The 14569-nt window shown below is 43.0% G+C and overlaps 1 protein-coding gene across 4 annotated transcripts in view; it reads left to right on the top strand.

Moving 5' to 3' along the window:
- The window catches only part of BICRAL (BICRA like chromatin remodeling complex associated protein), a 79288-nt gene extending 65010 nt beyond the window's left edge, over positions 1–14278 (top strand). For all 4 annotated transcript variants that reach the window (XM_047102541.1, XM_047102540.1, XM_047102542.1 and 1 more), the window contains 5 exons: positions 1227–1288; positions 2060–2205; positions 3518–3612; positions 5881–5983; positions 10404–14278. In XM_047102541.1, the coding sequence (XP_046958497.1) occupies positions 1227–1288; positions 2060–2205; positions 3518–3612; positions 5881–5983; positions 10404–11167 (1170 nt within the window). In that variant the 3' untranslated portion in view covers positions 11168–14278. The remainder of the gene's footprint in view (positions 1–1226; positions 1289–2059; positions 2206–3517; positions 3613–5880; positions 5984–10403) is intronic.
- The last annotated feature ends 291 nt before the right edge of the window (positions 14279–14569 follow it).

Here is a 14569-nt window from a genome sequence, read left to right as displayed (position 1 = left end):
CATTATCATAACTGAAGTAGATCTGTTCCTCTTAGTTATACCAAGAGTTTTTTATTTTTCTGCTGTAGCAACCAGGAATATATGAAATAGTCCGTTTCTGTGGTCTTTTAACCCAACCACTGATCTAAAAAGGAAGGAAAAATATTTTTCTTTTCAGCTTGCTGAGCCCTTAGTTTCTTCTCAATCAAACCCCAATTCATAGTTTAATGAAACTTGTTATAGTCTGGGCCCGCCTGGAATACTCCGTGAAGGATCTGGTTCAATTCTCAGATTCTGACATAAGTCATGTTTGTTCCCTTAACATTGACATAAGAAAGGCACCTGGCTGGCTCAGTCAGTGGAGCATACGACTCTTGATCTAGGGTCATAAGTTTGAGCCCATGTTGGGGTGTAGTTTACTTAAAGGAAAAAAAGAGAGAAACTCCCTACTAAATCACACACCTTGACTGTAATAGCTAATGGATTTTCAGATGTTCATGGAGTTGGTACCCACAAATATACTTCAAAAATCTAATGATGCATTTATAGAGTTGGAGATTCAGGCTTTAAATACAATCCCTTCCAGGGAACTGATAGTACAGCTTTCCATAATCTTGACACGGTGTGACTTTGCTACATGGGTCTGTGGACTGGCTTGTTTTATTTTTTTAGCAGCGTACAGTCCCCATTCTTAGAATATGTACTTGAGGGGCACCTGGTGGCTCAGGCAGTTGAGCGTTAGACTCTTGATTTCAGCTCAGGTCATGATCCTAGGGTGTTGGGATTGAGTCCCACATCGGGCTCTGCACTGAACATGGAGTCTGCTTAAGACTCTGTCTCTCCCTCTGCCCCTCTCCCCAACTCACACACTCTTTCTCTGTAAAATAAAAAATTAAAACAAAGGTTTTTAGTTAAAATCGAAACAAAGGGGTGTTTGGGTGGCTCAGTTGGTTAAGCATCCAGCTCTTGATTTCAGCTCAGGTCATGATCTCACGGTCTGTGAGTTCAAGCCCCACGTTGGCTCTGTGCTGACAGTGCACAGCCTGCTTGGGATTCTCTCTCCATCTCTCATGCTTGTGCGCTCTCTCTCTCTCTCTCTCTCAAAATAAATGAATAAACTTAAAAAATTTAAAAAAGAATATGCTCTGGATAGGGAATTGAAAATATCTGTAACATAACTTTATGTAACTACATTCTGCTTATTGTTTCTACAAAAGGGAGTAATAAGAGGTATGTTTTGTCTTTAGGTGGATAGTCATTCAGGAGGACAAAAGCGGCCTGCTACAAAACAACTAACTAAAGGAGCTTTGTAAGTGACCCTTGGAAATGACTCATTTTGATCATTTCTCTAGGTTCCTAACCTTCAATAAATATACAACAGAAGTCAGGTTATAATGTATATGTGTGTGTGTGTGTGTGTGTGTATGTAATGTATATAATATTTTTTAATGTACTTTGAAAATAACTTCCTATAGTTTGTTTCTATTAGGACCTATAAATGCAGTGACCCTTGAACATCACAGATTTGAACTGTGCAGGTCCGCTTATACGCAGATTTTTTTCTGATAAATACAGAAAATGTATTTTCTATCGATGTATTTTCTGTTCCTTACGATTTTCTTAATAACGTTTTCTTTTCTCTGTATAATGCATATAATATAAAAACTATATATTAGTGGACTGTGTAATCAGTAAGGCTTCCAGTCCACAGGAGGCCATTAGTAAAGTTTGAGGAAAGTCAAGTTCTCTGTGGGTTTCTGACTCTGCGGGGAGTCAGTGCCCCCAGCCTCCCATGTTGCTGAAGGGTCAGCTGCGTATCATATATAGTTTGAGTCTACTGTTGGCTCTTTTGTTCTTAAGAAGAATAGTTCTTGGTCTTTCCAGCATGCCACATACCCTTCGATTGGCTGAAGGGTCTCTGAGGAGAAGCATGGTTTGGTAAATGCCTATGAAGTAAAAAAACAGAGCTGCCATACTGTGAATAATAACATTCCTGTAGGTCTTAATTTCTTTGCATGCAAATCGCAATTAGGTTTCCTACCATGGATCTCCACTGACATGGGCAATTTCTCTTTTAAAGCATTCTCCAGCAGTTACAGAGGGACCAAGCCCACGCTGTGACACCTGATAAAAGTCAGTTCCGATCACTAAGTGATGCGGTGCAGAGGCTACTCTCCTACCACGTGTGCCAGGGCTCCATGCCCACTGAGGAAGACTTGAAGAAAGGTAAACAGGCTGTAACCCCAGAGTGCCACTGTGACACCAGACACCATCCTATGGATGCCCCACAGAAGAGCGAGAGCCACGTAGCTCCCAGACAGTAGGCACGTTAGTGTTTTTAATCACAGACCTAACTTGTTCCCAATTTACTCAATCTCCCAGTCCATGTTCAGGGTTATGTGACTTACTCTTCTCAATATTCTGTGAAGGGATATGCAGATGTCAGAGTATTTTATTGACAGATTTGGGGGCAGTGAGTCCAAAGCATTGTCTGGACTACTGGCTGCAGGCGGGATGGCTCGGAAGCAGGTACTCTAGCCAGTGATTTCTTGTATTGAGGCAGATTGCATACCCTTAGCTGCTACTACCAGTTTTATGAATTAGAGAGATACTTTAGCCCTCACAAGCATTCCTTGAAGAATTCCAAAGTGAGTCTAGGGCATTGCTGTATGTCAAGAAACTGGCAAGAAAGATTAAGGCTGGGAGCCCCATTACCAACCTGGAACCCCGCCATTCCGATGCCTCTCACAGATGCACAACGGAGTTGGACCCGCCCTCCCCGCCACCCTTCCCACCACCGTCCCCAAGCCTGGACTCTGGTAGTTCCCTTCCACTGCTTGAAGCCCTCCCTCGGCTGCCACTGGTCTTGCTTCCCTGGCTGGGGTCTCTGATCTGAGTATAGTGGTGTCCCTGTCAGTCCCCTGGGAGCTTCCCTGGGAGTTCCCGGGAATAGGGTCCAGATCCCGCATTATACAGGGATGTGAAGACTCGGAGTGATTAGAAAATGTGAAACCTTTGGAGACCAGCAGGCAAGGCCAGAGCCACTGCACCATGACCTGCAGGATATCATGAACTAGTTTGTGTCCTCACATAAAAACCAGTCGGCCCACCCCAGACAGCAGGACTGCGTTGTTTCAACTGTTTTCGTCTTTCATACCATTGAAGGGAGAGGGGGTACGGCCACCTAGACCAGCAGATCATTCTCTGTTCATTGATATTTATTGCACATCTGTGTTACGTGGTTTTCCTTTATAGGTGATGTTAAAAGCGTTATGCTTTTGGCTTCCTGATTTAAGTTAACATAAGCTAGTATTGAAATGACTTGCTTGATCAAGTAACAATGGACCATGAGACAAGCAGCGCAGAAGCTTGTTTAAACAAGGAAAGCTAATCTAGGAAGAGAAAACTGTCACAGACAAGACAGGTTTGAGCAATGGAAGAGTAATGCATTTCGGGCCTAAGAAAGAAAAGCCCTAGTGGTGATTTGCACTGTCTTACCATTTTCTCTCTTTCTCTCCTTTTTTTTTTTTTTTTTAAGTCGACAATGAATTTGAAACAGTTGCCACTCAGCTCCTAAAAAGGACCCAAGCGATGCTTAACAAATACAGATGCCTGCTTCTAGAAGATGCCATGGTAAAAATGCTGCTACCACGCATAGTTGTTTTTTTAAAACTCTACAGGTCACAGCTACTAATTCAGAGAGAAAAAAACCTCAGGGAATTACATTTTCCCAGCATAGTTTAAAAGGCACAGATACTACAGCACTTGGCATCTGGTGCGCTTTCCACGCGCGATCCCACCTAGTGAGTGCTGTGGCTTTCCTGGCCCCAAACGAGGAAACCAGTGCTTTGGCTAAGTCATTTGCCTAACATTCCACAGCCAGTGAGCTTGCAGAGTAACGAACAGAGCTAGAAGGTAGACCGGGACCATCTGGTCTGGCTGGGCACCCCCCAGCCGCCATCCACACTCTGATGCTGCCAGCCACCTCTCACCAGCCCAGAGATGTGGCGAAGGTTGTTCAGAGTGACATCTGAAAAGACAAGGTGACAACAGATGTTAAAATTGGTTTTATCTTGTTTTTAACGGAGTGATCATGAACATGCCATAAAATCCCTGCACGATTTAAAAACGTACACCTTGGGGGCGCCTGGGTGGCTCAGTCAGTTTAGCGTCCGACACTTGATCTCAGTTCAGGTCTTGACCTGACAGTCTTGAGTTCAAGCCTCATGCTGGGCTCCATGCTGGACATGAAGCCTAGTAAAAAACATAATTGTGGACAAAAATAAATATAAATGTACAACTTGATGGTTTTCAGTATATTTGTAGGGTTGTGCAACAATCACTATTGTCTAATTCCAGAGTCTTTTCATCTCCCTAAATAGACACTAAAATTAGTTTTAAAGCATCCGTTAATTAGAGAAAAATGTAAGATGCCTCAGGAAATGGTAGAAAGACCAAACCTCTTCTGAGATTTTAGAAACAATTCTAAAATCGTATCAGCCTTAACCTATAAATTGGCCTCTTACAAGCAGTCTTAAATTTAAAATCAACTTTGAAAATGTCCCTTGGGAACTTAGTTGAACTACATTATGCACATAGACAGTACAGTGTAAATACATGTGTGTTTATGTTTACTTAACTATGTGTGTGTGTGTATATATATATATATATACACACATATACATACATATATATACATATATATGTACGTATATGTGTGTGTATATATATGTACATATGTGTGTGTATACATATATATATATGTATATATATGTATACACACACACACACACACACACACACACACATTGGGGCGCCTGGGGGGGTTAAGTGTCCAACTTTGGCTCAGATCATGACCTCACAGTTCGTGGGTTCGAGCCCTGCGTCAGGCTCTGTACTGACAGATTGGAGCCCGAAGCCTGTTTCGGATTCTGTTTCCCTCTCTCTCTGCCCCACCCTTGCTTGCACTCTGTCTCTCTCTCAAAAATTAATAAACGTTAAAAAAAATTTTTTTAATATATATATATATTTACTTACTTATATTTACTTAAATTTGTGCCTCCAAAGCCTGAAATAGTTGTTCTCATTTTAACGACCATTTCAGAAACAAAATGCTGAGATGTCAAAAAAGAGTACCATTTTTGAGGAAAGGCCCACCTATTTGGTCAAATTATCTTCTATTTAAAAAAAAGGTCATGCAATGAAAAGACTTTTAACATATTAGTAAGCAGAGAAGGAAATAAGAAAGATACAGAACAATGTGTGTAGTTGCTACCATTTGTGTGCAGAAATAAAGAAGAATGTCAATGCACGTGTGTGCATAAAATCAGTCTAGAAGAGTCTAGTAACACTGGTAGGTGCAGGTGCCCCCAGGGAAAGGCAGGGAAAGCCAAGAAGGCAGGCTTATTTTTCACATCCTCTTTAGTACCTTTTGAATTTTGTATCAATGTGAAAATCACCTTTTCCCCCAAAATACAATTTTAAAAAATGCATTCCTACATGATAAAGATAAATGTGACTAAACAGAGGTGCACCTGGGTGGCTCAGGCAGTTAAGTGTCTGACTCTTGATTTTGGCTCAGGTCATGACCTCATAATTCATGGGATCTAGCCCCGTGCTGTTAGCACGGAGCCCTGCTAGGCATTCTCTCTCTCATCTCTCTCTGCCCTCCCCACCCCGTCCCCCTGAGCTCGCATGTGCGTGCACTCTCTCTCTCTCTCAAAATAAATAAATAAACATTTAAAGAAAAAGATTTCTTTAAAAAAATATGACTAAATGGCACATGACTAGAACCTAAACACCAAATCCTCATGTCTGGTTGCTTCGTTTGTTTCAAAGACACAGTGGGATGTTTGCACTTGTTAAAAGGCATCTGAAATGACCGGACTCTCTCGTTTTTAGCGGATCAATCCCTCTGCTGAGATGGTGATGATCGATAGAATGTTCAACCAGGAGGAAAGAGCTTCTCTGTCCCGAGACAAGCGTCTGGCACTTGTAGACCCTGGTAAGAAACATCAGAGGGAAAGTAGAGGAGACGGACGGACTTATGGGGTCCGGGCCATGGGCCTTTGGGGAGTCTGTCTGAACCACCTCTGGTTACAAAACCTGAAGGTACAAAATGAATTCTGGAGGGGATGCCTGGGTGGCTCAGTGGTTAAGCACCCAACTCTTGATTTCACCTCCGGTCATCATCTCATGGTTCCTGAGTTCAAGCCCCACATCAGGGTCCAAGTTTACAGTGTGGAGCCTGCTTGGGATTCTCTCTCTCCCTCCCTCTCTCTCTGCCCCTCCCCTGCTTACCCTCCCTCTCTCTCAAAATAAATTAATTTAAACTTTAAAAATTTTTTAAACTTTAAAATATTATATAATAACAATACAATAAATAAAATGAATTCTGGGGAGAAAAAAAAACAGAATGAGAGCAGTGTAGGCATACTCTAAGAAGGCCTATAGCCTAGAAAATCCAACCTGGAATTTGACATTTGTTACGTGATTATTTTCCCCCATTATAAATGTAAAATTCTCATTCTTTTTCTAGTTTTTGAGAACAAAATTAAGTCAGAAGCCTTCCCCAAAGCATTTAAGCCTCAGCAAATTACTGAGTTGTCTTACTATTTGCAAGGCATTGTAGGGTCCCTGCCCACAAGCTTGTAAATTGAGATGCTCCATTTAAGTACCTTTCTCTCACTCTGTCAGTTTCCCACTAATTTCGTTGAAGGGGAGGAAGAAATTTCCCTCTGTCCAAAGTTTTTCTAGCTGGGCTAAGAATTAAATTTACATAAGACCTATTAATAGGAGGAAACAAAAGTTTTATTTTTTTTTTTTTTAACATTTATTTTTGAGAAACAGAGCACAAAGTGGGGAGGGGCAGAGAGAGAAGGAGACATAGCATCCGAAGCAGGCTCCAGGCTCCTGGCTGTCAGTACAGAGCCCAACGCGGGCCTCCAACTGTGAGATCATGACCTGAGCCAAAGTCAGAGGCTCAACTGACTGAGCCACCCAGGCGCCCCCAAAAAAGTTTTATTATATGTGTACAAAGGTCCAATAATGAAGTTGAGACTCAAAGAGTAACCAAGGCAGGCAGTTTTTCTACTTTTTAGACAAAGAGACAATAAATCTCTGAGGAATTGATACGATAAAGAGACTTAACTCTGGGACTTCACTTAGTAAGGAATTCAAAACAGAATTTGGACTGGAGTGGTAAATTAGTGAAAAGTAACAAGGGTTGTTCATACATCCTTCTTGGCCCTGAATTCCATGTTTCTGGTGATGAGGATATCTCTCTGCCTCTTGGTACAGGGAGGGCACCTTTCACATGGGGGATTTATTTCCTGCTCTCAGGGAGCCAAGGAGGGTCAGAGTATCCTTGTACAAGCTGTTTTTTTAAGTAGTTTTAATCCAAAATAATCAGTATGCCATTGTGTTATTGGGGTGGCCTGCCCTTGGTCCCTACAGAATGCCATTAGATTTGACCCACAATCTGCCTTTTAAAAATGAATCCTCCCGGGGCACCTGGGTGGCTTGGTTGGTTGAGCGTCTGACTTCAGCTCAGGTCATGATCTCACTGTGCATGAGTTGGAACCCCACATGGGGCTCTCTGCTGTCAACATGGAGCCCGCTTTGGATCTTCTGTCCCTCTCTGTCCCTGCCCCACCTCAGCTCGCATGTGCTTGCACTCTCTCACTCTCTCTCTCAAAAATAAACATTTAAAAAAAGTTTTCTTAACAAAATAAAAATGAATCCTCCCAGGGCGCCTGGCTGGCTCAGTCAGTGGAGCGTGACTCTTGATCTCAGTGTTGTGAGTTCAAGCCCCATGTTGGGTGTGGAAATTACTTAAGAATAAAATCTTAGGAAAACAAACAAAAAAAAGAATCCTCCAAATAAATAAGAATCCTCCTTTTCTCTGGCCTCTAAAAAAAATTTTTTTAATTTTTTTAATGTTTATTTTTGAGAGAGAGTGCAAGGGGAAGGGGGGCAGAGAGAGAGGGAGACACAGATCCCAGAGTAGGCCCCAGGCTCTGAGCTGTCAGCACAGAGCCCGATGTGGGTCTCGAACTCATGAACTGTGAGATCACAACCTGAGCTGAAGTTGGACACTTAACAGACTGAGCCACTCAGGTGCCCCTGGGCTCTAAAATGTTTTTTTTTTTTTATTTAATGTTTTTTTTTATTTTGGGGAGACAGAGAGACAGAGTGCAAGCAGGAGAGGGGCAGAGAGAGAGGGAGACACAGAATCTGAAGCAGGCTCCAGGCTCTGAGCTGTCAGCACAGAGCCCGACGCGGGGCCCGAACCCATGAACTGTGAGATGGTGACCTGAACTGAAGTCGGGCGCCCAACCGACTGAGCCACCCAGGCGCTCCTGAAATGTTTTAAATCAAATATCATTATCACAGTTCATGGAATATAAATTTTACCCATACTTGCACCATCCTATAGAAGAAAAGTTTTTATTTCTCCAAGTTTCCTTCCAGCTCCGGTTCCTATTTGCATGCATCATTTATGTATAGTTATAACCATATGTCATATGCTAAATATGATTTTGTTATTCTAATTGGCTTCCATTTAACATATCTGAAGTCCTTATCATTTGCTAGAGTCTTCAAAATAATATCTAATAAATTTTTTGTAACTTTAATTTGAGAATTTAGCTACTCCATTCCCCTACTGTTGGACTATTATTTTCCAGTGGCTTTATTTCCATTCCTCTAACTTCTTTTCCAGTTGTTAAAGATTAAGGTTCTGCCTTGTGTCTGATGTGGCTCATGAAATTTCTAAAGAGAATAAATGATCCTTACACTCAGTCTGAAGGGAGCGTCTGAAAGAAATGCTGTGTACTTAGGAGAATCCTCAAATCTTTCCAAAAAGGAAAAGAATGATGTAGGATATAATTCTATCTCTTTTTCTTAGAACTTGAAATCTCCTATTGCCTTTTGATAAGTTGGGCTTATGGATAAATCTTCCTACTTTGTCACAGCCCCCCAGACCTGCGTGTCACCTTCACCCCCCTCTGTATTGTGCCTGCACAGCCAGTGTTTGTCGGATGGAGTCTTCTTTTTTTATTTATTTATTTATTTTTAATGTTTATTTATTTTTGAGAGAGAGAGAAAGAGACAGAGCACAAGCAGGGGAGGGGCAGAGAGAGAAGGAGACACAGAATCCGAAGCAGGCTCCAGGCTCCGAGCTGTCAGCACAGAGCCTGATGTAGGGCTCGAACTCACAAACTGTGAGATCATGACCTGAGCCAAAGTCAATGCTTAACCGACTGAGCCACCCAGGCGCCCCTGGAGTCTTCCTTTTAAATATTATTTTTAAACTTTTTTAGAGAGAAAGAGAGAGTGCAAGCAGGGGAGAGGGGAAGAGGGAGAGAAAGAGAGAATCTTAAGCAGGCTTCACACACAGCACGGGGCTCAATCCCACGACCCTAGGATCATGACCTGAGCCAAAATCAAAGTTGGACGCTCCATCAGGTGAGCCACCAGGCACCCCTGGAGTCTTCTTTGTACATTTCAAGCCTGTATCCCCTACATCTCGTATTTTGTGATTTGATGAAGAAATTCACATTTTGATTCTACAGATGTCATTAAAGCCCTATTTCACTTTTTCTCCTCTTCTGTAACAGCAGTCTGCTTCCGTGCCCTCAACCTCCTAAATCCTCATAAATTTCTCGTGTCATCCTGGGCTTTTCAAGGCTGGCACAGTCCAATGCTTACTCATAGACCTGGTTCTTCCATACATCATTGTCCTTCCAAGCAGGTGTCATTTTGGAAATGTGTTGACCATTTGTTTTGTGGTCCTGGCAAAGTGCAGCTATAACTCCAGGTCCCCTTACATGTGTCTATAGGGACCGAAATGCCATCACCCAAAGACAGAAGTAGTTCTATCTACTCCCACCCTGCCCTAAAGCCTCATTCCACAGCCCTCTGCTCCAAGGGAGAAACCAAGCTGATACTAGCATCTAATTTCTGTTTTCAGACTATTTCAGAGCAGTAATTAAAAAACTAGCTAAAGATAACACTAAGAGGGGTGCCTGGCTGGATCAGAACACTCTTGATCTTGGGGTTGTGAGTTTGAGCCCCAAGTTGGGTATAGAGATTACTTACATACATAAGTAAATAAACTTTAAAAAGAGAGAGAGAGAGAGAACACTAAGATATCAAGACAAAGTGGAGGTTTTGCCTGTTTGGTTTTCCCATTTGTCACCCACCAAGCAGCTACTTTTTCAAAGAGGTTTAAGCTTCTTGTCTGGAAGCCATGGTTACTTTCACAGGAAGCCCCCTCAAGTGCGGTGCTTCTGCGTGTTCCTGGACATGAAAGATTGGTTTGCTAGGCTCGGCTGGATTTGCACTTGACCCACTGGGGGTCTGCCATATAGTTCTTCCTGTCTCATTCACTCAATAGTGTTCTTTTTTGCTCCCGTTCCCAGAGGGTTTTCAGGCTGATTTCTGTTGTTCCTTCAAACCTGATAAAGCTGCTCATGAGACACAGTTTGGCCGGAGTGACCAGCATGGCAGTAAAGCGCCCAGCTCTCTGCACCTGACAGCCAAGGCCCAAAGCCGAGAACCGACGAATCATGACCAGTTTCATCTAGTGCCTAATCACATCGTGGTCTCCGCAGAAGGAAACGTTTCTAAAAAAACTGAATGCCTCGGCAGAGCACTGAAATTTGACAAAGTGGGCTTAGCACAGTACCGGAGTGCATCCGAAGAGAAAACAAGCCGGAGAGAGTCCACGAAGGCCAGCGAGTGCTCTCCCGGCCCCGAAGGGCACCGGAAAACCTCATCCAGACCAGATCACGGTACTGAGAGCAAACTCTCAAGCATCCTAGTAGATTCTCACTTGGAGATGACGTGTAACAATTCCTTCCAGGACAAAACTCTGAGGAATTCTCCAAAGAATGAAGTTTTACACACAGACATCATGAAAGGGTCGGGCGAGCCCCAGCCAGACCTCCAGCTCACTAAGAGTTTAGAAACAACATTTAAGAACATCTTGGAACTCAAAAAGGCTGGGCGGCAGCCCCAGAGTGACCCCACGGTTAGCGGCTCTGTTGAGTTAGATTTCCCCAACTTTTCTCCAATGGCTTCGCAGGAAAACTGCCTGGAAAAGTTCATCCCGGACCACAGTGAAGGCATTGTAGAAACCGACTCCATTTTAGAAGCAGCTGTAAATAGTATCTTAGAGTGTTAATAGCAGCAGCCCTCCCCCACCCCGCCCCGACACCCCGCCCCGGACAAGTTACATTCTTTCCTGGCAAAAGCAAATGGAAGTGTTCTCCTGTCTCCAGCCTGCTTGACCTTTCATCACAGGTTATTCTTTCTGATCTTCAATCCCATTCTTTGTTTAAGAGCAATACTCGTGGTGGTTACAGGGAGATCCTTTCGTGAAATTAATCCTTGTTAGAAAGCAGTCTGATAGGCCCTACACATTTCAAGTGTTACGAAAGTGCTTATAGTCATTTTCTTTGTGTGTTTGTTTACTTGTTTTATTATTACTATTTTTTTTTTAAAAAAAAAAAACACCATAACTCACTGAGATCACAGTACACTTGGCCCTCGGTAAAATTCTGACAATCATTAAGTCATTTGAAAAGAACAGACTTATTAAAGAAAATCAAACAGGACTGATAGAAGCTACTTTGTGAAAGAATGTCCCACTGCATCTCCAAATTTCGTTGTTTTGGGTTTGTTGTTGTTGTTGGAGGGGAGACCGCACGGTTGTCCCCCCCACCCCACCCCCCACGCCCCGCCCCGGGCCACCTCTGAGCAGTAAGTTGCCGGCTGCTCCGCCAGGGACCCCACAGCCCCGAGGAAGCAGCCAGTAGCACACAAGCAGGGCATTCGCAGGGCTTCCTTGTTCATCGTCTGAGTGCTTTTCCGATGCTCCTGGAGCAAAACCTCATGCTTTTCGGCATACGCGTGTTGAGTTTCATCTAGGGAATGCTCTGTTCTTAGTTGCAACGGCACGACTTGAGAAAATTTTCACCAGGCTGAAATAAAGGAAAATGGAAACCAGTTAAGTGGCACAGTGTACAGGGGAGGCCGGGAGAGAGCCTTGAGGAGTATACTATGTATATATGTAAAAGCATATATATGTTAACTATTGAGAAAAAAACAAGCGTTTTGCATTTTGTAATTGGATATAGTCAACGTATGCTGTACGTTTTTGTTGCTGGGTTTCCTTTCATTTAACCTCTCCGCACCCTCTCCCACAAATAGCCAAGCGTCCAAAGCACTTTTATTTGAAAACTGTGTTGTAATACTTCAGTTTAAACTCTAAGGGGACTTTGGCCTTGTTTATGCTTCTTGTCTGAGAACAGTAGTCACCCCCCGGCAGCAATCATTACCAAAACACAGACAAACCAAAGTTACCAGCCAGCCCCCCACTGAAAGAAAAGAGCTGAGACACGGGATTCCCACTTGAGAGCCAAAGGACATGCCCTGTCACGGTCTGTGTGTGGCCCGTGTTCCTATTAGTGAACATGACTTACTGCTTTATTTATTTATATTTCTTTTCAGGGAGCTTTCCCCGTTTTCCTTCCTTGTGTTTGTGCCCCAGTTCATCCCATCTCGGCTGTTACCTTCATTCCCAGTGTCATTGTAACCAGCCCTTCTCTCCTGTCATTGGGAAAGTGACATAACGGTATTTCGTATGCACTCTGCCCCACGTGCGCGTGCATGTATCTGAGCTATTGAGATCAGGTCATTCTGGTGACAGTGTGGACCCACCCATTCTTCCTCCCATGTGCACGCACTCTCTCATTTATCCTGTTGATCTCTCTGGCTTGAGGGGTTGCACCCACTGGTCTCCACTCTGACGCGTTGCCAGCACCTGTTTCTGGCTGTTGCCAGAATGGGGATGACCCCATTGTCATCATGTTGGGCGCTTCTTTTCCAGATTGGCCTGCGTTGGAAAGGAAGGCTTCTGATTATTGGAAAACACGGCAACGGAAGACCCAGACTCTCTCCCTGCCCCTCTGTCCCTGCACTCAAAGAAACCTCTCTCAGCCAGCCAGCCTTCATAAAAGCGAAGTTCCTTCTCCCCACCCCCACCCGCCGGCCAATAGAACTTGGAAAATCTGGGCCATTTTAGGGTTCCCATTTTTTCCTTATTTGTGCCAACGTCCAAATTGCAGATTTCCCCTTTTTTCCTGTATTGTAACATATTAGAAGGATAAGTTGGTATTGCCAGTTGGAACTTTCTGTTTGGGCCGCCTGGGGTAACACCCTGCCCTGAACCCCATGATTTTATAGGCTCTTCTTCTCTTAGGACTCATGCTCCCCTCATTCCTAGCAAGACTTAAAGGTGGTCCCTTCTAATCAAATTCTTCTCATGGTGGAACTTTCTACCCGGAAGCCTTCACGTAGGCTACTGATGAGTTACGTTAATTATTGCCAATCAGTGGAATTCTTAAAAGATAAGCTTCATGTACATTCATCACCTCCCTTTCTTCCCCATCCTGTCCTGCTACCCCAATCCCAGCCTTTCTGTATACCATCTCAAAGGGTCTTTTGAGCCCTAACACTTGTCTAGCAAATGGAGAGCCTAATTTACCAAAATGAAACTTGTAAATTTTTGTGTCCTTGTATGTAAGTTTACTTTCTATGGAGGAAAGATTCTAGATAATGACAAATGAAGATTACGAAATGTATTTTACTCCTGTGATTAGGTTTTGCGCACATGGGTCATAACTCGCATGTGGAGCCCCCTCTGGCTAAGGGCCAGAGGGCTCCGCCTCGGACGGCCAGCTTTGAGTTGTTCAGGTTCATTAGTCAAGGTTAATTTTTTAGAACTACTTGTACTCAGTAACAAAAAATCATCTTTTTTTTTTTTTTTCTGTTGTGGAAAAGTGTGCATTTGTTATTAAGCATTTGATTTTGTGTCCTTAAGTACTGCCTAAAGATAAAGCAAATTTTAAACTGGCAATTACGAAAAAGAACTATTTTAGCTCTGAAGAATTTAGTAGATTTTGTTAGATTAGGGAGGCCTTACAGACTGACTTGACTTATAGAGGATGCGTCACTCACTGTCAGTGTGGTGTGGGCTTTATTTGCTTAAATACCTTCATTTGTATAGTATGTCTCACTTGAAATTGCTTTGTATACATTTTGTAAAAATATTTATAAAATGTTTTGTAAAAAAAAGTATAACAAATCGCAGTTTATTTTGTTATGTTGGATAAATACTGTTAAAAGAAACCAGTCAGTAACTATATTGTTAATCCATGGTTAGGAAATGTTTAGTTGGAGATTACAAAATGAAACAACCATTGCAATACAGCCAAAGATTTGGGAAAACGCGCAACTGTGATTGTCTTGATTTTGCAAATAGGAATGGCTCTTTTCCCAGAAGAAAAAGGTAAGTAAGCGTTCAGTAGGAGTTCTACTGAAATAGATTTACTGTTCCCAAACAGGAGCCTAACTAGTGAGGGGATAGGGTTTTCATTGACTGGCCTTTCCAAACAGTTCCAGATTCAACAGAGTTGGTCGGTGAGAAAGTTTAGTCATGTACTTGTCGGGCCTCCAGCCCTATTCTTGTCACGTGGGTCCTTAAGGATGTCACGTGGGACCTTTAGGAAGGAAGTAAAAATGG

This window comes from Lynx rufus, unplaced genomic scaffold, assembly GCF_022079265.1.
Source record: "Lynx rufus isolate CCGP_SWC_20201006 ecotype Redwood Valley unplaced genomic scaffold, mLynRuf1.p SCAF_6, whole genome shotgun sequence".
NCBI lineage: Eukaryota > Metazoa > Chordata > Mammalia > Carnivora > Felidae > Lynx > Lynx rufus.
Note: the sequence above shows the minus strand (reverse complement) of the source record. Positions and strands in the feature narration are given on the sequence as shown.